This window comes from Cinclus cinclus, chromosome 21 (assembly GCF_963662255.1).
Source record: "Cinclus cinclus chromosome 21, bCinCin1.1, whole genome shotgun sequence".
Classification (NCBI taxonomy): Eukaryota; Metazoa; Chordata; class Aves; order Passeriformes; family Cinclidae; genus Cinclus; species Cinclus cinclus.
In genome coordinates this window covers 2,461,007-2,483,803 of record NC_085066.1, presented here as the reverse complement: position 1 = coordinate 2,483,803, position 22,797 = coordinate 2,461,007, and the positions used below count along the sequence as shown (strand labels likewise).

The following is a 22,797-nucleotide window of genomic DNA, read 5'->3' as shown; positions in this document are numbered from 1 at the left end:
TACCTGGGTTTCAGAGTTTTACCCTGTTTATGCTGGTGCTTACTAGAATGACATATTTGAACTGGAATTCAGTAAAATATGCATTTCCTTTATGTAAAGGTACATCACAAGGATTGAACTTTGCTTCCTTGAAGGCTGTTTTAAAAGAGCCTCCAGGATCCTTTGCTTCTTTTTTGTAAAGTACTGTATATCTTTACAAGCTTTTTTATTACCCTCACCGTTCATGCCTTGCCCCCCCATGAGAATTTCAGCTTCTGTCTATTGAACTTGGAAAACAGAACTTGGAAAATGTGGTGGAATCACATCAGTTAGAACTGAAACTGAAAATGGTATGAAGTAAGGGTCTACTGAATTTAATACACAGAGCTGCATTCAAGTGATTTCAAGAAAACTGATATCAAGTAGGTAAGAGAGATGAAAAGAGGTGAAAAATCTTCAGCTTTCCATCTCTTGGTCTCGTTTTGAGCTTAGATTTTGATATTTCCAAATCACAGGATATGAATTCTGTTATTTAATTGGAGAAACCATCACTGTTATCCTAACATGGTGTATTTTTCCTTTACTTTTTTCTCCCCTTAAACAGAGACATTTAATAGTTGCTCAGTTCCTCCAAACAAGCAAAACTTCCACTTCTGTATGGGTAGTTAGAAGCTGTAACCTTAGCTGCTTCAAACTTACATCTTAATTAATTTGGTTGTTCTACTGCTCCTTTGTGTTTTGTTCTTTTTTTAGGAGAATTACGGGTTTAGCAAAATTGAAGTAAGAGACAATGGCAGTGGAATCAAGGTTGATGATGTTCCAGTTATGGCAATTAAACACTACACCTCAAAAATCAGCTCTTCTGAGGACCTTGAAAGGCTAACAACATATGGTTTCCGTGGGGAGGCTTTGGGATCAATTTGCAGTGTATCACAGGTGAGCACTAGCTATAAATATGTGGCCTTTGTGTTGCAGTTTTTGTTGTCTATATGTGTTCATGAAAGTTTCATTCTGTGCAAAGAGATAAAATGTTCCAGCATCTTGCCAGGGATATGCCTGTGTATGCTGCCTTTCTCCCCAGCCCCAGAAGCCATGTCATATGGATTTCTTGTTTGTGTCAGTCCTGCCTTTCTGTCACACAGGTCACAGCAGTGCTCTGTTTATTTTGCTGAATAAGAGCAGTTAACAGATTGTGTTGTATTCTCTTTTCTTTTATGTCAGGGAGAATCATGTCAAAGATTATGTCTGGCTTTGCTATTTGAATTAGGGTAAATCAAGAGAGGAGCAGGAGGTGATGGCCAGAAGTAATTTCAGGGAAGGGACAGCCCACACAGCCACCATTTCAGTAACAATTTCTGCCTTGTTATCTAGGTGATCAGCAGTCATGGGATCTTGCTGGGCTCCTTATTGCTCTTTGACATGTATGTGACTGCAATTGCACAAACTTTGTCCCTGTGAGTAAACAGGAACCTGCTGCCTGACCTATCTGAGTCTGAGCCATATGTTTGTGTTAGGAGGATTGGCAGTGTACTGACATTTGCAACTTAACTTGCTGGCTAAAAGTAAATACGTTTGTTCAAAACCATCTGAAAAGTGTTCAGGCTGCTAAAGGCACAGCATCTGCCAAATCTCTTGTGCTCTCCCCTTCTGAATTCATGCTGCACCAAGGTCAAGTTTTGTGTTCAAGGCTGCCAAGGATTAGATCGTGCAGGAAGATACCACTCCTGTGTCTGATTGGAACCATCAGCTGTTGAGGTCAGGAGAGATAATGTTACAGCCTCACTCCTTGGTACCTTGAGCTATATTCACATTGCACTAAGCAGGAGTGGGTTGTGTATTTGGATGGAGATTTCCAAAGATGCTTTCAAAAGTGTTGGTGTTTTGATAGATGATGACAGACTTCAATCATGGGTTCCCTTTAATGAGCTCTCAGACCAGAGTGCCATCTGTTCAGAGCTTCTAATCAGCTCTGTGGTACCTTTCATAAGAGATGGGAGGTGGCCTGAGTCTATGAAGTGCTTTAATAGGTATTACTCCTTGTGTCAGTAATTATGTTAATTGACTCTCCTGGCATTAATTGTGTTCTGCCTACCCAAACTGCCCCCTGAAATTTCAGTTTGAAGGTACTTTGCTATTTGCCCTTAAGTAGGTCTGCAATAGTGTAATTTCCAGTTAATCACTTACTGTTTTTCTCTCCAGGGGCATGAGTGAATGCTGAATGATTCATGGGAGACACTAAAATAAACCAAAATATCCTGAAACTCTATGTGTGTTAAACTTTGTCTTCCAGATGGTTAAAGGGCAGTGGTTCTGTGCCACTGTGTTGGCACCTGAACTCTGATTTATGACTGCTCTTGCTAAAGCAATCTGTGTATTACCTTAGTAGCTTACAAAACTTGCTGTGACTGATTGCCAGATATGTTTAGGTGTGGAAAGATAATATATTGTTTGTTTGAGAGTAGTCTTTAAGTTTGTGGAATCTCACATGAGTTTAAGTTGTTTTAGTGTACTTGTCACACAGAGGGTAAAAATGCAGAGCTGTCAATTGATAAAGTTACATTTAATCTGTCCTAGAATAGAAAATAAAACAATGTGTGTTTTAGATAGTAGAAATTGCTGTGCTTTGTGAATTAACTGTGATATAAATGCTTTTAGCTAAATGGCAGGAAACATGCAGAGAAATGCAGAATGTTTCTGTGCTTGTAAGAAATACTTGTTGAAGAAAAATTTCATAAACTAATTAAATGTAATTATGGTGACTGAAGTAACAGAGTGATGAGTGTGGTAGCAAAGCTTATCTAAGCTCATTCTGAACTTTGTCTATCCCTGATTAATGTAAGTTTTTTTTTAAATCACTCTTCAGGTTTTGGTCACAACAAAGACAGCTGATGATGATTTCAGCATTCAGTATGCTTTGGATAACAACGGGCATGTAACCTCTAAAAAGCCTTCCCATCTTGGGCAAGGTAGGCTATCACTGTTCTGGTGCTGCAAGGTGACAGATGGATTTTGTGTTTCTCTGAGGCTCTATCTGATGTTGAAATACCTGTTGAGTACTTAAAGGCTGAGTGTGAAATCTTTGCAGCTGTAAACGTTTCTTGCCTTGTGTCTGTCAGCTGAGAATGTGTTGTCATAGCATAAGAAGTGATATGTCTTGAAAGTTGTTCTAGATAGTAATTATAAACTAGTTTCTCCTTCTCTGACTCACTTTTTCAAGCTGACAGTGGAAGTAAAGCCTGTAAAAATTAAATGCTCCAAGTCTGTAAATGAAAGACTTCTTCAGGACCAAAGTAATGTTTCTCTGTGTAGCAAAATCCTTGCTTAAAGGAGGAAGAGTTGCCCTGCTGCCATAAAGAGGAATTGCTGGAAGCAGCATGGCTGTAGGACCAGGCAAAGTCACAGTTCTTTCTAACCTGCAGGAAGGGTGTGTTCCTAATTTTTATTAAGGATTATTTAAAAGATTTAGCCTGTATAGTGTTTTCCACAGCCAGAAAGCCTGCATGTTGCAATGCCTTGGCTTTTGTTGAAATTGTTGAATTCTCTGATGTATTTAATGCTTTGCAATATCCTTATGGGCTAGGAATTTATGTGGCTGTGTTGGTAGATGAATATTCCTATATTCCTCCTCCTACTGTGTACTGTACCTTGAGCAGAGGTATTTGGTGCTTCAGGTACTACCCTAAAGCAAATACTTGTGAAGGCTCTTAATGAAGCACAGTGTTTCTTTGCCTCCAGATATGTGTGATTAGATTCTAGTCTGTCAATTAATCATTTTGCTAATGAGGGCTAACTTATGCATTGAGAGAATTTTCAGCTTTATTTAGTGCTGATCCTTGCTATTGTTAGTGTGCATGAAAGAAAGCTTAATGCTGCAGTCATAACTCTAAATAAAGGAGAATAGTCAAAATTCCTGAGATACCTGCTAATTTGGTATATTTCTTCTCATGCTAGTAACCTGATTTAGCACAGCAGCATACAAACGTGTCTGTTTAAGTAAAAATAGTTTCCTCAATATCCAGGCAGTGATTTGCTTTCAGTGTCATTTCTACTTTATTTTTTATCACCTGCATGCAGGTACTACAGTAACAGTCCTCAATTTGTTTAAGAATCTTCCTGTAAGAAAGCAGTTTTACTCAACAAATAGAAAATGTAAGGAAGAACTGAAAAAAGCCCAAGATCTACTAACAGCATATGGTATCATAAAACCAGACCTGAGGATAACATTAACACATAATAAGGTAATAATGAGTTTTTTCCTGTCAGCTATCTGAGGGATCAGTTTCTGATGAATCCATGCAGTTCATGTAGTACTTATATAAAATCTTTCATTCCTAAAACTTTTCTTTCATCGTAGCTTTGTTTTGGACTTCCACGTACTTTTTCCTTTCATAAGTGTGTATTTATAATGGCTACAGATTTTGATGTTAGACTCAAAACCGTGGCTCAAGTATTTTTAGTCTCTTGCAACAGATGCCTGGTTAGATATATGAAGTATAAAAATTATTTTACGTGCTAGTGGTTAGTAAAGATGGTGGTGATGTTTTGCAAACAAAGAAGTGAGACCGTACTAGATCAAAGGACCTGTTAAAGTGTTAACCAAAGCCACCTGAAAAAACTTGCAAAGCTTGCTATTTTAGGCTGTCTACCTGGATAGAAGATATAGTTCATATAGGCAGCTTGCTGTATTCGGAGTCATAAGAGCTCAATACATAACAATGATTTTGTGTAAAAAGGCTGGAAAGTTCAAAACCATTTGTGTCAGTGGTGTAAGAACAGTAATGTATGTTGTAACAAGCTTTAGTTGAGCTAGTTGCTCTTGGTTTGGACCTGGGAGGAAGAATGCAGTGGTTCACTGCATGCTGAGTGGTAATTGTACATCACAGCTACAGAAATGACACGCTGAGCAGTTTGCCTTAACCTGACCCAAATTCAACATAACAAATTTCATTGGCTTTTTATACCTCCGAGGGGGAAGCTGCTCTGAGGAACTTCCAAAGTTGCCACAAAGCAGAGAGTGACATCTTGTGGCAGATCCCTCAGCAATTCTGTTTCTGTACTAAAATAGTGCTGTTTGTTGATACTTGTCCTGCTCATGGAGACTTGATCAGTTACCCTATCAATCAGACATTCACACTTCAGTGTCTTTCCAGTGGGAGTAGGAAAAGGCATTGTGTGCTTTTCTGAAATGACAAGAGATTTCCCTTCCCTTTCTAAGTTCATTTAACATACTCTGATTGTATTTATGTATGTATTTTTGAATATCACTGTGTAGATACTGTGAAAAACTAGAGCTGGCTACAGAATTAGTATTTCAGGGCTGAGTAGCTACTTGCAGTCTTATTTCATTGAGATCACTGAGAATTTGAAACCAGACATCTCAGGGGCTCTCTGCTTCCAGGGTTATGTTGAGCTCCTCAATGCATCTACCAGTGGTTCACAATACTGGTTTTAAATGTTGGTTAATAAAACTAGTTTTGTATTCTTGGTGGTTTGTTTTTGCCCTCTCCAACAACTTGTAAATGCTATTTTCTTTATGGTATTTTGATTTCATCCCTTTGATCAGATTATTGAGTATCTTGGGGTGGTTTTTTCTTTGCTTACTTTAATACAGTGGCAGTAAGGTACAAGAAGGTGATTACATGTATTTTTCCCAATACTTCATGCAAAAATGGTGTGAAGAGTGCCATGATAGTTGCCATTGCACACTGGGGGTTTTTTTGCACCTCTCTTATTAGCTTCGGAGGTACATTCCTCAATACCCAATTCGAGGGGATTATATGAATGGGTAAAAAAGTTTCATTCATTGTAATGACAGAGATGGTGCTACTTTTTTGTACTCTTCATTTTGCACTGCCAGCCTTTTGTTAATTTAATTTATTTTTTAATAAAAAAGGAAAAGAGGTGAGAAAGTGCTCAAACATTTCATCACAAGAGGTCGCTCAGTAGCTATTGCTGAGACAAGAAAATTAAAGGCTTAGGTAGACAGAAAGTAGCCTGTGCATGTGGAGATGCTTTAAAATAGTCTGAAAGTTAAAAACTGAACTGAACTTTAAAAATTTTCAATTCAAATTTCTGTCTTTCTACTGCCATTGGCATTCTGTGCAAAAACAAAAAAAAAGTCACCTGTTGTATCACAACTTTAAAAAAACTTGAAATTCTGAATTTCCAGTGTGTAGCAACTTGCAGTACTTAAATGGTGCATTTATTTTACCTTATCACAGAACATGAATATTCTTTATTTCTTCTGCCTTTATATGTTAAACATTGTTGTCATTACAATTACTAATTCAAATCAGGAATGTGTTTTTTTCTGTGCAGACACTACAGCATACCTGTGCTATAGTAATACTCTGCTGAATAGTGTTCTTGGTGATTTATTTTGGTGTGTCTGTTAAACTTTTATTAGAAATGTGTTAGGAGAAAGAATCAACTTCTTAGACTAGCTTTATTTTTCATGTAGCTCATAGATTATGTGTTCATTTAAAAAACAAATTGTATATGAAATTATTCAGAGGACTTCTTAGAACCCCAAATTCTTGAGGCTGAGCCAGTACTTTCTGTTGCAATGGAAGAAGGAAGATACATGTTGGGAGTACGATCAGGTTCCGGGGCTTAAAGGAGCAAGAAGATAGCAGAGATGAGCTATTGCAGAATGAGACAAGGGAAGATGGTTTGAAAGACTAGAAAAGATAGTAAGTGAAAAAAGTATAAATGAAAATGTATTTCAAGGAAGTTTTCTAAATAGATTACAAACCCAGTACCTTTTAGAAAAAAAGCCACACCAGAAAACAAGATCAAAAACAACCCTCCCCCAGAAAAACCAAATCCCCCCCAGTTTTTGGAGTCCTGTATTTTATATGAGGTTGAAGGAGAATGCTGGGTTGGATAGGGTTTGAGCAGCTGGTCTTGAGAAGGACTGGAGAGTTGGAAGCAGATGTTCTGCAAGGTCCCTTTCAACCCAAACCATTCTGTGATTCTGTAAAAGCATAGCCCTGGCATACTGGGGAAGAACCTAGTAAGCCTGAAGCTGTCACAAAGTACCTGAGGTTAGGCATCTGAAAATGGTTGCCTGATGGATTCCAGCAGAAACTTATTTTGGCAATTCAGCCTCTTACTGAGCTGTTGAAGTGTAGATGGTTTTAAGATGCATGCTGCATTGCATGTTGAATATGTACCACGTTTCATTGTTTTTTCTTCAAAATGTGTGTGTCTTATGCTTTTGAATGAAATTTCCAGAAATTTTTTTCTTCTTCCTACATTTCATGTCTGTGTTAGTTTGGAAAATAATTGATTGCCATTTAGGATGGCTCTTCACAGAAAAGAAATCAGACAAGCCTCTTCCAGCCCTTGGTTGATTTTTAGTGGGTAAGAAGATAGATATTCTCTATTCCTCCTTAGATGTATTTATTGTGGACTCTCCCATCAGTGGCTTTCCAAGATAGGAAACATTCAATTGCTTTTTCTGCTCAGAATGTTTTGTTTGCATTAGCAATAAATAATGAATCACTTTGCAGATCAACCCTTGAGGTACTATTGCTATTTTGACAACTTGGATTAGCTAGTGCTCCTTCTTTTTATGAAGGTTTATCCTGCCAAGACATTCTTTGAATACTGATAATGTTGATCCTCTTGCCAGTATGGTTATGTTAGAAAGAGGTATTTTTCTTCTTTCATCACCATGTTCCTTGAAAGCATATTGAATAATGAGACAGCCAAATGGAAATAATTTGCATGAGTATTCAGCAAGTTTATTTAAAGTTAATGTTATCTGAAGGCGTGTTAAGAACATTTCAAAGTCAGCTACTGTTAAACTGCCTCAAACCCTTCAGGCCCAAATGCTGTGTTCTAGCAACCTGTGAGCTCTGGCTGTGCTTACCACCTTGGGTAAAACACAGCTTTTAGTAGTTCCAGCTCTTCTCTGGAGCTGCAGTTTACACATTCTTCTCTGTTTAATACCAGTAGCCCTTGGCTTGGTCTCTACAAACCACTGATGTTGAAGAAATACCCTTCTGTTCTGTAAGACTGATGATATGGAATGCTTCAATTCTGTTTCAGTTGCCTTTATTCCACAAATGCCAAAATGGGCAAGGACACCCAGTAATTATACCTATTCTAACAATATCAGATATAGTGAAGCCCAGAAAATGTCAGCAACAGATGGTTTAGATGGTGTCTATCAGCAGGTCACACTGTGCACAACTGGTCCCATGTCTTGTGCAAAGTACAGATGGGCCACAAGTAGGCTCAGTAAATTTTCCAGTTCCTGTTGAGGAAATCTTGGCATAAGTGAATATTTTTTTCCAGTGTTTTGTCACACATAACATTTTGAAGCTTGGTCACACACAGTTCCACCTAGAACTGTTTCTTAAGAGAGGCACAAGTCAGAACTTTTGGATGCAAAGTTCATTTAAAAAGTCTTGTAATAACTGGGGGTAGTATTCTTCCCCAAAACCCCTTACACTGGTGGTGTTGACTTAAAGGATGCTACCTTGATGTTTTCTTTACACTAAGTCTCCTCTGTTTTCCAAAGTTGCATAGTTTTAACTAACAGTTTGTATGAAATAATCAAAATCCAAGCTTTTTCTGTGTCCCTGTCCTCTGTAGTAAGTGTAGATTTTTTGAGATTGAGTGTTAGGGTAAGTTTACCATTTTTAATAATGTCAGTATACTTTGCATTCATTTTGCTTCCAAACTCTGCTGTAGCTGCATGTTCAAAAGAAATCTGAATTGAGTAGAAATAGCAGCATATAAACTCTATCTTGAGTTGGAAAGGCTACTCTGTTTAATGTAATGATGATGAATGAAATCCTTCCTTAATCTGTGTGCCTTAAAATATAAAGAGGAGTTATGATTAAGAATCTGCAGTGCTTTGCAGCCAGCATGCTTCCATGCTAACCTGGAATACAGCTCAGTCTTTGCTTCTGTTCGTTGTTCAGTGGCTTTGCTGAGAAAGCCAAACAGAGAGTTAATTATGGTGGTTTTTTGTGCTGAGGACACCTGTCCAGTAGGAAATGCGCTGAGACCCTCAACTCAATTTACATCAGCCAGAGAACAGCTGCCAGATGGTAACTACTTTTGGTCACTACCAACCTGGTTGAATTTGAACTGGTGACCCAGAGGTGAAATGCTTTATATCCTATTACTAATTCCTTGAGGTTTCCAGTTTCTCATCCATCACTTTTTTCAAATGACAGCACAGTATATGTCAAAAATCTCAAAACAATTACTGTTTCACATAGGCAGTTTGTGTTGCCGAATCTGAGATGTGCCTTTGCAAGGCTTTTGCACTCACAGTGTCAGCTTAGAAAGGTTAGTGGAAAAAAGGATGTTTCCAAAGCCACATGGGAATTTCCCCTCTTCTTTAGCAATGTGCTTTGTCACTGTTTTATATGTTACTTTTGTTAACTGCCATTTTACAAAAGGCTTTTAAGCCTCCCTTTATTTAAATAGAATTCACTGTGATGTTGTACATTTTCTGAATCACAGTTTTGGGTTGGAAAGTGGGTTTTGACAGTAGTTTGATTGTTTAGGAGGATTTATTTATTTATTTATTTATTTATTCCTCCTGCTAGGGAAGTGGAATTTAATGGAATCTTAGAATATCTTGAGTTGGAAGGGACCCACAGGGATCAGTGAGTCCAACTGCTGGCTCTGCACAGGATGCCCCAGGAATCCCACCATGTGCCTGAATGCTCCAGAAGAACTCTTGTCATGCTTGGTGCTGTGACCACTGGCCTGGGGAAGTCTGTTTCAGTGCCCAACCACCCTGTGGGGGAAAGGACCTTTTCACAGAATGAGAGAATCATTAAGGTTGGAAAAGACCTCCAAGAGCATCATCTGACCAAATACCACCATGCCACTAAACCACACTGAGGAGTGCCACATCTGTTCAGTGTTTGAACACTTCCAGGGAAAGAGACTCCAGCACTTCCCAGGGGAGTCTGTTGCAATATTTAACCGGTCTTTCAGTGAATAAATTTTTCCTAACACTTAACCTGGACATCCCTGGTGTACCTTGAGGCCATCTCCCCTTGTCCTTTTGCTGGTTGCCTAGGAGAAGAGCCTGACCCCTACCTGGCTATGACCTCCTGTGAGGTAGTGAGCAATAAGATTGTCTCTGAGCCACCTTTTCTCCAGGCCAAACGCCCCCAGCTCCCTCAGGCTCTCCTCATCACACTTGTGCCCTTCTCTGGACACATTCCAGCATCTCCGTGTCTTTTTTTCTTGAGGGGCCCAAGACTGCACGCAGGACTTGGGATGGGGCCTCCCCAGTGCTGAGTACAGAAAGACAGTCACTGCCCTGGTCCTGCTGTTTACACTATTCCTGAGAGAGGGCAGGATGCCATTGGTCTTCTTGGCCACCTGGGCACACACTGGCTCATGTTCAGCTGCAGTCAACCAGCCCTCCCAAGTCCTTTTCCAGTGGGCACCTTAATAACCACTCTTCCCCCAGCCCATAGTGCTGCAGGGGGTTGTTGTGATCCTAGTTCAGGATCCGGCACTTCATCTTGTTGAACTTCACACCACTGGCCTTGGCCCATCAATTCAGCCTGTTCAGATCCCTCTCCAGAGCCTTCCTGCCATCGAGCAGATGAGCACTCCCACCCAACTTGATGTTGCCTGCAAACTGACTGAAGCTGCACTTGGTCCCCTTCTCCAGATCATTGGAAAGGATGTTAAACAGGCCTGGCCCTGATACTGAGCCCTGGAGAACACCAGCAGTGACTGATTGCCAACTGCATTTCACTCCATTCACCACCTCTCTCTGGGCTTGGCCATCCAGAGTGCATCCAAAAAGAGTGCACCTGTCCAAGTCATGGGCTTTCAGTTTCTCCAGGAGAATGCTGTGGGAGACAGTGTCCAGGACTTTACTGAAGTTTAGGTTACATCCACAGCCTTCCCCTCATCCACTCTGAGTCACCTGGTCGTAAGAGGAGATCGAGTTCTCTGAAAACCCGTGGCTTAATGTGTGATTAAAGTAATGAAAAAGCATATGACTGTCTGTAGTCTTTGGAATTCTTGAAAGGCTTTAAAGACAGGTGTTACCAGATGAACATCCTTGGCTCCTTGTAATATCTGTTAGCTCTTCTCCTAATGTACCTCCTAAATCCCAAATCCAAGCATTTCTCCACTGTGTCATGCTCAAGGAAGTCTTTTAATTGAGAGGGTGCTCTCATATCATGAAAAGGAAATCTCAGTAAGGAATACTGAGAATTTGTTGAATGAGCAGTGCTGTACAACATGATTGTCTTTCAACAAATTCCCTTGATAGCTCTTAATATCTGATACCCATGGGACAGACAGGTATGTAGCTGTATCTGATGAGGGGAAGAATGGTCCCTTGAGTTTCTCTACTATATATTTCCAGTGGTAGTTGTCCCATGTACAAAATGGAGGGGGCAACTGAATCTTTAGGGGCGAGTATGAAATATAGAGGAAAAAAATTGATTAGTTACTTAATTTTTTAATAAGCTAAATTGAAAAATGTCTGTGATTTCTGTTTTCAAGGACAGTTTATGTAAGGGTAACTTTTAGTTACCTTTTAGTAAGGTGATTTAAGATTGGTTTTAAAACAGGACATCAGTTAAGGCATGGAGCTGAAAAACAGCAGTGCTTTTCAAGGCTGGCATTCTAAAGAATGTGGTGAAGACTTCATACTGATCAGTTTTGATCTTAGCAGATAGGTTTTCTTCCACTGCAGAGAACGTGCCAGCCCTTGGAGCCAGGTGTCTGTGCATCATTAAGGTGAAAAGGTTATAGATATTGTACTGGGTGATGTGGTTTTGTTTCCCTTGGGCTCAGTTCAGACTTGGGATATTGCTGCCTAATTTTATTTGTGTACTCTCTTAACAGGTAGGCAGCAATGCTAATAAGCTCTTAGGTTTTAAGTCAATAAGCTAAGGAATATACTGGCCCAAAGGGTTATGTGCAGTTAGATCTCAGATGCCAGGGTGGCAGGATTTTTGAAGCATGTAGCACAAAACTAGAGAGACTGTGAAATGTAGTTCTCTTTTAAAGAGCTAACTCAAGTTATATTACCAGCCTACAGCTCATGTACAACTGCTTGCTCAACTAGACTTTACACCCTCAGACTTTATTACAGGGTGAATAATAGTGATTGTCATGAAATGAATAAAGCAAATAGGTGGGGTTTGGGTATGAAAAGTCTGCTTTAAGTGCACTGCCATTATGTAGTAATAAGGTAAATGGAATGAGTGGATTTAATTCATAGCATCATAATTGTGCTGAAGTAGCCACAGTCGGAAACAGCATCTGGTCCCAGCTCTAATTAAGATTTTCCTTTTATTTGGGATTGCAAATCACTGTAGCTGCTGGTAGAAATTCTAAAATATGAAGGATAGTTAGGGATACAAAGCAACTGCTTTTTTTTCCTCTCTGTTCTTCCTAGGGATCTTTGAAGAAACAAATACTGAGCAACTCTTAATTCTCTCTAGTGCTATATAGCAGGGACCCAAGTGTGGAGAGGTTGCACACTCTTCCTCCACACTTCACACATTTTTCAAGGAATCCTTCTGCACTATGTGTGTTCATCCTGAAATACAGATGCCTAGTCTGTGTGTGCATGGAGTCATACAATGATTTAGGTTGGAATGTACATTGTCATCCCCACAAGAGCATGCTAGTGTCCTAGGGCTGCGTGGGGTGGAGAAACAGGTACACACAGACACACACATCATTGTCTTCTGCATGTGTGCAACAGATTTTATATGTGTTATGACATTTTGTTAGATCTGGATCGTGCAATCCCCTTCAATGAAACAGAGAGGTGGAATATATTTGGCTAGCTCTTGCAGAACCTAAGATGGGCCATATGTAATAATATATCTTTGAGTGGGCTGTTTCTGCAGCGTCATCATACTGACTAGAGTCAGATTCTTCCTTGGCTCATCCTAGACACCCGCTTTATATGACCTAGAAAAAAAACATGGGGGGTGTGTGAGGGGTGTATTTTTAGCTAAACTAAAGGGTATAAGCAAGGTTAAAAAAAATAGGGTATTGCAGGAACACTCATGGCAACACTTTCCAAAATAAATGAAATGGAAGAGGCATTTTTTCTGACTTTTTTTAATGCCTGTTGATACATCTGGGGAATCTAGAAAAACAGTTTTCTATTTCTAATTTTTCCTATGTTGTTGCTTCATAATGTGCAGTCAGGGCCAAAAATGAATACGCACTCTATTGTGTCTTCATATAGTATAGAAATTTAAGAGTTGCATGGTCTCTTTAGTTTGTGGCTTTAATTTAATCTACAATGGTAACTATTTCCTCTAATTTTGTCTGTAGTATTGAGTATAAGTATCTGGTGGGTATATGACTATTTAAAAAAATTAATCTGAACCTATTGCAGTATCTATTTTTAGCAAGTTTGCATTTAATAAGTTCTCATTTTCTACAGCTTTCTTAAAACTACCTTACTCAAGTGATCTTTTCACAGTTCTGAGTATCAGCCATTCTAGCAGGTCAAGCTGTGTAATAACCTTGCATTAACCAGCAGCTAAGATTTATATCTGTACCTGCAGCATCACACTAGGATACCCTAAAATAAACAGCATAATGTTTATATTAGTCATGTAACAAGTGTCTTTCTCAGTTTGGTCACATGCATTTAATTTAAAATACATCCAGTAAAGAAAAAAATCACTTGGCACTTTCTGTTTCCATTTTAAGTAATCAATTTTAAAATAGAAGCAGTACAGGATATGTTTTATAAGAGGAGCTATAACGAAGAGGACAGATTCTTTCATCACTCCAGAATGTCTTTGAGGAGGCTTAGAGCAGGTGTAGAGGAGAGAGGCTGAGAGGCAGCCCCGGGGTGTCCTTCACCTCTGCCTGCTCTGGAGCACAGGGGGGACTCCTTGCCAGAGCTGTGGACACTCAGCCCGTGGCTCTGCTTGCTCGTTTCTCCTTCTTCCCCTTTTCTGTTCCCTGTCCCCCTGATGTAAATTGTGTTTGATGTTTGAGTTTCACCTCACTGTGGAATAACTGAGCTGTGATCCAGCTGTGCGCAAAGGGCTGTCTGGCTGCTCAGTAGGAGATTAATTGCATTCAGGCAGGACTAAAAAGCCCCCACTTCACAAATGCTGCAGAATGTACATGGAACTGGAAAATTAAAGATTTGGGAAATAGTTTTGAGGTCAACAGTCTCAAAGCTTTACAATTCCACCTGTCCTGTAGAAGGGGAATATCACGTTCCAGGGGAGCCGTGTTCTTCTGTGGAATTCACCCCTGAAGGCCAGCAAATATTCCACTGGACAGGTGGAATTTTAAAGCTATGTATAGCATTTCTTGAGATGGGTGTATGTGTACTTTTTTGCTCTCTCACCATCCTTTCCCTTAACAGCCTGTGCTTGAATACTGTGAGCTCATTGTGAATTTATTGGACACCTAGTACCTACTGAAAGTATAAATTTTAACAGCACTGTGACATCCATTTTAAGGTGCAGCATGCTGCATTATTTTTCCTTTTGTGTTTAAAGGTTGCACATTGAATGCACTCAGGCAGCTAACAGTGGCAAAAATGAGGTGGACCTGAGTGCAGCAGTCTCAGATGCCTAGAAGCAGAAAACCAACCAAGGATAACATTTTTATCAACACTGTTGATACACAGCAATGAAAGTCAGCAGATTCAGAATTAAATTTGTGACTATTTGGCATAGGATTTCTCATTAGTAATAGAAAAAATTTCACCTGCCAAAGTAGCTAATATCTTCTGTATGCAGCAGTGGACTTGACAAGTAACTTCTGTTGCAAATTGCAGTTCATATTGCCTTACTATATTTATTAAGTCTTTGTAATAATATTTCAAAACGTGTAGCTGATACAGCAGGTGGTCCTTCATCCTTCTAAGTTGTACAAAGTTTTCATTAGACAAATTACTGCTTTGCTGATATTATCGTTCCTCAGAAACTGCTTTTCTTTCTAAATGGCAGGCTTGTCATAGGCCTACAGAATCCAAGTGAGAGCTATGGATGGACAGCTAATAGCCTGGTCTTCACCAAAACAACCTTTTTGGTATAAGTAAATTAAGCATTGCAGTGCCCACCTTCAAATATTGACTCTTTAACTGCTCAGGAAAAGCACAAAGCCCTCTGCTGTGTATCTAAGAGGAGAAGAATATTTTTATTGATTCAGTTTTAATAGTTGCCCTCAGGCACAGAAGTCCACAATAGCCACAAAACATGCCTAGATACAAGCTTTGCTTAGTTTTCCAATTGCTGTGTGTCTAAATAAGTAACACAATATGAGAAAACGTGTCAGAAGGCATCATATTGAGTCTGTTAACACTGAAAGTTGTGATTTTCAGAGGGTCAAGGTACAGAATGTTACATATACAGTGTGTCTGCAGTTGCATATGCGTGTTCGTAGACATGACATGAGTTCAACAAATATAATGTCAAAAATTTGACTCTGTGCCATTTGTTTCAGGCAGTTATTTGGCAGAAGACCAAGGTATCAGATCACAAAATGGCCTGTATGTCAGTTCTGGGAACAGCCGTTATGAGCAGTATGGTACCTTTTCAACACGGCTGCGAATATCCTGAGGTGAGTTTAAACTTCCTTCTCCCAAATTCACTTCAGGTCTGTCAATGAAAGAGAGCTAAAGAAATACCCAAGTAGAAGGAGGTTGGAAAAAGAAGATGCGTCTCCAGATTGACATCTGATTAATGCATTTGATTCTGTTGCTGTCCTCTCCATAAAATTAATTGGTTTGGTGATTGAAAATCCACTCCAAGAATCACCTCGTCAGGACTCATGTGGCACTGATCAAATGGCAGTAAAAACAGTTGTGATGACAAATGCAGAATTGCTGATTGCTCAGAGCTGTCTCAGTTGGGATTCCTGGCCCACAGGCAGGTTGTGCTCTGATTAATACCTAAGCATTTAGATAGTTCTCATCTTCGTGGCCTCTTAGCCTTGTACCCTAAAGAGTATCCCCTCAATTTCAGTGGGGGCACCTGAGCAGTGAAAGAAGCACATACTTAGAAGGGCAAGTTATGCAAAATTTCTACCAAACATGTATTTCAATGAAATACTTCCTGGTTTTCAAAAGATTCTGTGTTCTTGGCTTCTTTTGCCCCTTCTGAAAATGAGAGAACTCCCCATTATACCTTCCTTTGTCTAATGTTTTCAAAAATGTTTTAATCTGCTTCCATTTTTGTTGGAGATATTTATATTAAAGGGGAATCCTGCTACCTTGGGACCTTCTAAGTTGTATTTTTCTGTATCATGTAGTAATAAACCTTAACAGGATGAGATGAATCACTGTAAAGTCACAATGACTCTTGGACACAACTTACCCGTGCTGCAGTCAGCATGGTGCTTAATAATATTATTCAGACTTCAAAGTCTCACTGTTTATATGTACTGCTTAATAGCATTATTCAGACTTAAATCTTGAGTTTGCCAGAATGCATGAAATAAAATGAGGTGAACCAAAGCAAAGTCACTTCTTATACTTTGAAAAGTTTTATATGTTTATGTCTGAACAAAGTCACTTCTTATACTTTGAAAAGTTTTATTTGTTTATGTCTGAACAGAACATCCAGAGCTATTCTTACCTGAATGTAGCTTGGATGTGCCCAGGATAAGTGCAGGGGGCTCCAAAGGGAAGATAAGGGGGTATTTAGAAGGGACTAGCTTGGAGGAGGCACTTAGGTTCTCACATTACCTCTCTGCTATATCGTGAGGCATCCATATTCCTTGAATAGAAGTTGGGGAACATTCCATCTCTCTCTCTGTCTCTAAATAGTGTGTAAAATACCATGTGCATCATTTAGAGGTGTATAAGTGATCCATGCATAATGTCGACGTTCAGAAACTGTGGCCATTTCTAAACTAGGCAGCCAAACACTATGAAGTGGCAGAGTTAAGTTGCCTGTGTAGCCATTTTTTTGTAACCATTTTTTCCTCCCTTGTGTGCAGGTATTGGAACAGGTATTTAAGGGCAAGGCGTACACTGCTTTTTTTTCCTTCCCACTCAGTCTGTGTCTCACACCAGAGGGCAGCTCTTTAATTCTTTTAACTCCTCTTTGTTCATTGTGTAGCTTCATGCCCCTTTGCTGCAAAATCTAATCTGAAGACAAAACTAATCTTGCTGTTCCTTACTGCAGAGTTAAAACTTCTTCAACAGGTGATCCAGGGATTTGAAAGACTGGCCTTCTTGGAAGCATCTCCATTATGAGCACTGAATGAAACAGGAACATTTCAAATTAGCTTTGAAGCATGCAAACTCAGGAGCTATTTGTAAAATAAAAAGAAAACTGAGAAAATAAGGAGCTGTCACGACTTTTTACAAGTACAAGACAGTAATTGCACTTTTCAGATCCCCAGTCTTGTAAATGGATAGATTTATTTGGGCTGAAAACTTTCACACAGGAAATTTCCCTAGTGTCTTCTTTTCCTGTGAAGGTTAAGTTTAGCAGCTACATGTGCCACTGGGAGAAAGATAAGTATAAAAGAAAGGCATTCTGCTGTCTACCCATAACAGATACATTTTAATACGTATGTAAATTGTGTTTTTTATTAAAGTATTAATTTTGAAAATGGTTGATTTAGTATGAATTCAAAGTTCCATTAGTACTTTCCAAGTCTCTGTAATTTTGTCCTCATACTTCATACACTTTCATATATGAAAATTCTACTAAGGCTAGCATTATAAATTGTAGATAACTTTTAATGAGCATACTGATATTCTTCATGGCTGTAAATAGTAACAGCAGTCAGCCATTTCTAAATCTGGCAGCTTGTTAAATTAGTTATTTAGAGACTTTCAGTTTTGCATTAATATTTTCTGTATATAAAAATATTGTTTGAGGTGAAAGACTTGTACAAATATTTGTGAATTAGAAAAAGAGCTTAAAGCTTAGAGGAGCATTGAGGGAGGATGTGCTAAAGCTGCAGAATAAAATCTAGAAGTGCTGCATGTTGTTTTCTGATAATCATCCAACAGATACTTGACACCTCTTTAATTTGGCCAGTGGTGTTTGGTTCTGTGCGACGTTGCTGACCAGAACACGCCAGCTTTAGCACAGAATGCTTGGTACAAGGTCAAGAGGGAATAAGGGAGCACATGAGCAGATAGCTGGGTGACGTAGATGAATGGGAAGGATAGGCCAAATCCCATGGATCTAAATTCCATTTCAAATGCATGATAATTTGGATTTTAGTAAATACAAGGGGTTCTGCCAAAAGCAGAGCTTATGAGGACTCATTTCTGTGCTCAGTGATCCGCCCTGCTACCAGAACATTCTCCAGACTTTCTCATATTTCCAAAATCTCCATCCTCATGCTGCCCCAGTGTTCTTTCACCTGTTAGTCTGGGCAGGTGGAGGAGGGCAATGTGTGAGGCAGGATGTGGGTTGCCCAGGATGTCAGTTCTTGGATGCTGCTGGTTCTTGGCTTTTGAAAAGTTACAATTGCTTTTTCTTCAGTAAGGTCATTATCTTGAGGCTGTTCTCTCCAAACAGCTGTCAGTTATCACAGGAATTGTGGAAATACACCTTTGGGATTTCTACTTCTTTATCAGTTTGATTTGAAATCCATCCAACAGTTTCATAGTTGCTTAGTGGGGGAGAGGGGGAAGAGATGGGACAAGCAGCACAGGTCATCAGCCTTATTTTGACCTGAAGAACCTGCTGAAGAATCTCAACAGAAAAATCTTAAAACTTGGAGTTCATGTTAGGTACACAAATCATGTGCTGTTTCCAAGGCTCCCTGGCAGTGCTGTGCTCACAGGTTCTGCTGCAGCCTGTGAATCGTGGGTGCTCAGCACTTGAGAGTCAGATGATTTGGATACAGGTGGCGTAGGTAAATTTAGGTGCCCTGAATAAATGCCCTGTGACAGGCTATTTAAGGTGCTCTGTATGTAGAAAGGGAGGGATTGTGTGTTTTGGGCTTTCCCTGTAGGGGTGGTTCACTGCTGCCGTGGCCAGGTTGGGCAGTACTCTGTGCCTTTGGCTTGGACAGGGCTTAACATTGGCAACCCCACAGTCAGCAAGCCAAGAGCTGCTGGCCTGGCTCTCCACAGCCTCGGCTCCAGGCAGCATCCTGCTGCAACTGGCAGTCCAAATGGGAAATAGATACAAACTCATCTTTCTCTGCCTCTTTTTTTTTTTTTTTTTTTCTCTCTAACTGCCTTTATAAAAGCAGAGCATGCATTTGAATGACTGAGTCTCCTGTACAGTTTTGTTTTACTATCTCACCTCTATAAAAAAACATTCTGGGTTCTTTAAAAGACTTTTACACTGTATTTATTTTATCATTGCAGATAAATCTTTCTGGATTTCTCCCAAAAGCTGAGTCAGACAGTTCTTTGACAAGCCTTTCAAGTTCAGAAAGGAGTTACATTTTTATAAATAATCGTCCAGTTCTTCAGAAGGAAATACTGAAGGTAACATCCTCTAGCTTTTAATTCAAGGAATTGTAATGTGATTTCTTCAAGGATAGCCATCTACAACTTTTTTTCCCCCCCATGAAACAATTAAGAGTATTACAGGTAAAGATATTAGCATTTACAGCAGAAAGCCTTTCCACAAGTCTGACACTGCTGGTGCCTCAGGTCTGTTCTATTTGGTGCACTCAGACCACAGAGCTGGAGGTTGTGACTTCACTTTGGCTGTCAAACAAAATTAATTTCAAATGCTTTATGCAAGACACCAGAATTGTTGATTCTTTGTATTAGCCTGCAGAAATCACCTGTGCAATTTCCCATAAGGGAACTTTATGTAGTTTCTCGTAAGAGAATTCTGTAAAATAAGTTTGATTTTGTCCACTTCCTGCTGTGGGCTTATCAAGAAAACACCCATGCTTTCCCTTTAAATTTGTGTATGCATTGGGTAGAAATGAAAGTGATAGTGCAGCAGCATTGGCTACAGCTAAGCATTGTGTAGGCAGAATTTGATACTCTTGGGTTTCTCTCACTACTGAGCCTTGCAGCACTTCACTTGGAGCAGCCTTGCTGTCTGTCCTAATCCTTGTCATCACCAGGGAAGAAAGTCATGCTCATGCCAAAGTGTTCCTGCAGGTTTTAAAGTGGGCACAACGGTAGTTTTCAATTGGCAGGCAAAGCTTTGTAGATGAAAACCCTGAACTTATGTTGGTGTGTTAAGTGCTGAATAAGGGTAATCCATCTCCATGCATTATTTGATGTGCCTGGCTCTTCTGGGAGTTCAAAGCTTAGCTTGAATCCCATGACAGAGATGGTTCCTTAGCAAGAGCCGGGAAGCCTGGATTCAAGGTGGGATTTAGCATACAAAGCATAAATACAGTACCTGCATGGAAAATAAGCTATATATCACTTTTACCTCCATGCTGTGAAGGCATGGAAACCACCAGGAACTGCCCCTTTAGTGATTATTCTGGCATACATGTATATGAGGACCTTTTAAGCATTTCTTTAACTTGAAAAATTGTCAAAACCAGCAAACCACATATGCTTTTATAACGTCAGATTTTGTTTCTGTGCATTTTGTCTGTTTTATTGCCTTTACTGACATCTCTTAATTCAATCAATCTCTAGTTAATTCGCCAGTACTACAGTCAGGTGACACAAAAGGACTGTACTCGTTTATATCCTGTTTTCTTTTTGAATATTACTGTACCTGCCTCTGCTGTGGATGTGAATGTAACACCTGATAAAACACAAGTTTTGCTGCATTATAAGGTAATTATGGTTTTACTCTTATTTTTTTTCAGCTGCCAGTCTTTATATAAGCATAACAGGGGCCTTGGGACTACCAGAATGTTCAAACATAAACACTGTCACTGAGTTTTCAGTGTTTTTTTAGTTACATGACAGCTTGCCTTTGTCAGAACACTGTTTTGATCAAACAATACTGAACAAGCTAACTGGGAGATTCTTCAAAATTAGTTTCCCAGTTAATTTAAAAGATTTTGATGCTGTCAGGTATATAGATGTACCACTTTGGTTTCAAATGGCTTTACAGTGAGAGAAGCTAAGTGAAATTATGATACGTGGCTTTGTGTAAATCTCGTGCTTAACTTCATATTTAAACTGAGTAATCACTATTTAAACACCACCATTAAGGTGAGGGTGGGCAGGAGGGGAATTGATTTCTCATCAAAGCACTGTTTTGTCATTATGTGTATAGATTATTGATGACATCAGTTAAGTGGCACAGAAGTTAGGAAGGTTGCACTGGTGATTATTAATGTGCTTATTCAAAGTGAATATAGGTAATCACACTAGTATGCTAGTCCTCTTCATAAAAACCTTTTGTATTTGTCTGTGTTACTTGTAAATGTAATCACTTGTAAAATGTAGTGCCTGTTAAGGGCCACTTGTATGAAAATTAATACAGCATTTCTATATTTGATCTAGTTTTCCTTGGAATTAGAAAAAGGGATGGAGTTTCTTTTCCCCTTTTTTTTCTTTGTTTAATTTACTTCTATTTTTTAGGGGTTTGGGTTTTTTATCTTGCTCATTTCCATCACTTGGTGCAAAGTTGATTTGGAAACATGCACCGTAAAAACACCTACACAAACACATTCACATGAAATTGGATGTTGCTGGTGCACCTGTTTTGGCTGTAAACTTCTGACTCCATAGTAGGTAGGAATAACGTGAACTGATGCTGTTTTAAGAAGTCAAAACCCTGTTATAAAGAAAGCATTTAATTTGTTTTGTGATACCCGTACTAGTAAACTAGTGGAGCAGAATACATGCCACAAAATATTTGAGGCTGAAAGTGTCCAGTTCAGAGTCTTTTGCAATGTGTGAACAAATGCAATAATCTGCCCAGAGTTGTCTAAAATTATTCTCAATAAGAGCACTTTGCATATTGTTCCATGTTCTTGTTATCTGGCAGTTACATTTTCAGGTGCACTTGTGTGTGTGTATTTTCTTTTTTTTTTTCCAGGAATCTGTCTTACTTGCAGTTGAAAATGTGTTGAAATCACTGTATGGGCCACTACCTGCTGCAGTCCCTGGTGAAAGTAATAAAACAGATGTTACCTCAGAAGACATGTTTGTTCATAGAACAGACCAAACAGATGTGGCTGTTAATGAAATGGGACCATCTGGAAATGATGAGCTACACACTCATACTTCATTCCTTTCACTCAGCAGTGATGTGCAAAACTGTCAAGCAGGAAAAAACGCAGAGATCTGCTTAAATCATCAGACATTTAGTGGTGATAATGTACACAGTCTCCTGGACAAAAGAGAAGTCTCTAAGAGTGATGCCTTTCCAGACAGTTCCTTAAATTTATTGCGTGAGGAGGAACAGAATGGACAGAATATGGCTGGTATTCAAAGTAATAGTGCTCCTCTGGACCCTGAGTCTAATAAAGCCAATGAGCATCTTTTGAGTTCTGATAATATTGACAGAATAGATAACAATGAGGAATCCTTAGTCCCTAAGGACTTACCTGAAATCTCTGCTGATAGTTGGAGTATGGGAACTGCATTTAAAGACAGTCTGGGAGACAAACTGGCACCAGTTGAGATCTTGATTCCTGAAGTTGAAAGGACAGCTAATAAGCAAAGTGAATACACTGGTGAAAAAAGCAGTGATCCAGAAATCTCAAATCAAAGCATAAAGAAAAAAAATGTGATAAGTGAAAAATTTGGACATGTGACAGCTTATGACTTAATTAATAGCAGAATAATAAAGAAACCAAAGTCTGCATTTGAATTTTTCACACATGAATGTCGTCCAAAATTGATGAACGATAATCCAAAGAGCAGCATGAATGACATCCTGCTGACAATTGAAGAGCAGTGGAAGAATTTGAATGAAGAGGAAAAACGAAAGTAAGTTCAGGCCATGTCTTGCT

General features: G+C 39.3%; 1 protein-coding gene across 2 annotated transcripts in view; it reads left to right on the top strand.

Moving 5' to 3' along the window:
• The window catches only part of PMS1 (PMS1 homolog 1, mismatch repair system component), a 39,295-nt gene that overhangs the window by 2,309 nt on the left and 14,189 nt on the right, over nucleotides 1-22,797 (top strand). For both annotated transcript variants that reach the window (XM_062506679.1, XM_062506680.1), the window contains exons 2-8: nucleotides 733-915; nucleotides 2,843-2,945; nucleotides 4,054-4,217; nucleotides 15,427-15,543; nucleotides 19,268-19,390; nucleotides 20,519-20,662; nucleotides 21,879-22,774. In XM_062506679.1, coding sequence (XP_062362663.1) covers nucleotides 733-915; nucleotides 2,843-2,945; nucleotides 4,054-4,217; nucleotides 15,427-15,543; nucleotides 19,268-19,390; nucleotides 20,519-20,662; nucleotides 21,879-22,774 — 1,730 coding nt within the window. The remainder of the gene's footprint in view (nucleotides 1-732; nucleotides 916-2,842; nucleotides 2,946-4,053; nucleotides 4,218-15,426; nucleotides 15,544-19,267; nucleotides 19,391-20,518; nucleotides 20,663-21,878; nucleotides 22,775-22,797) is intronic.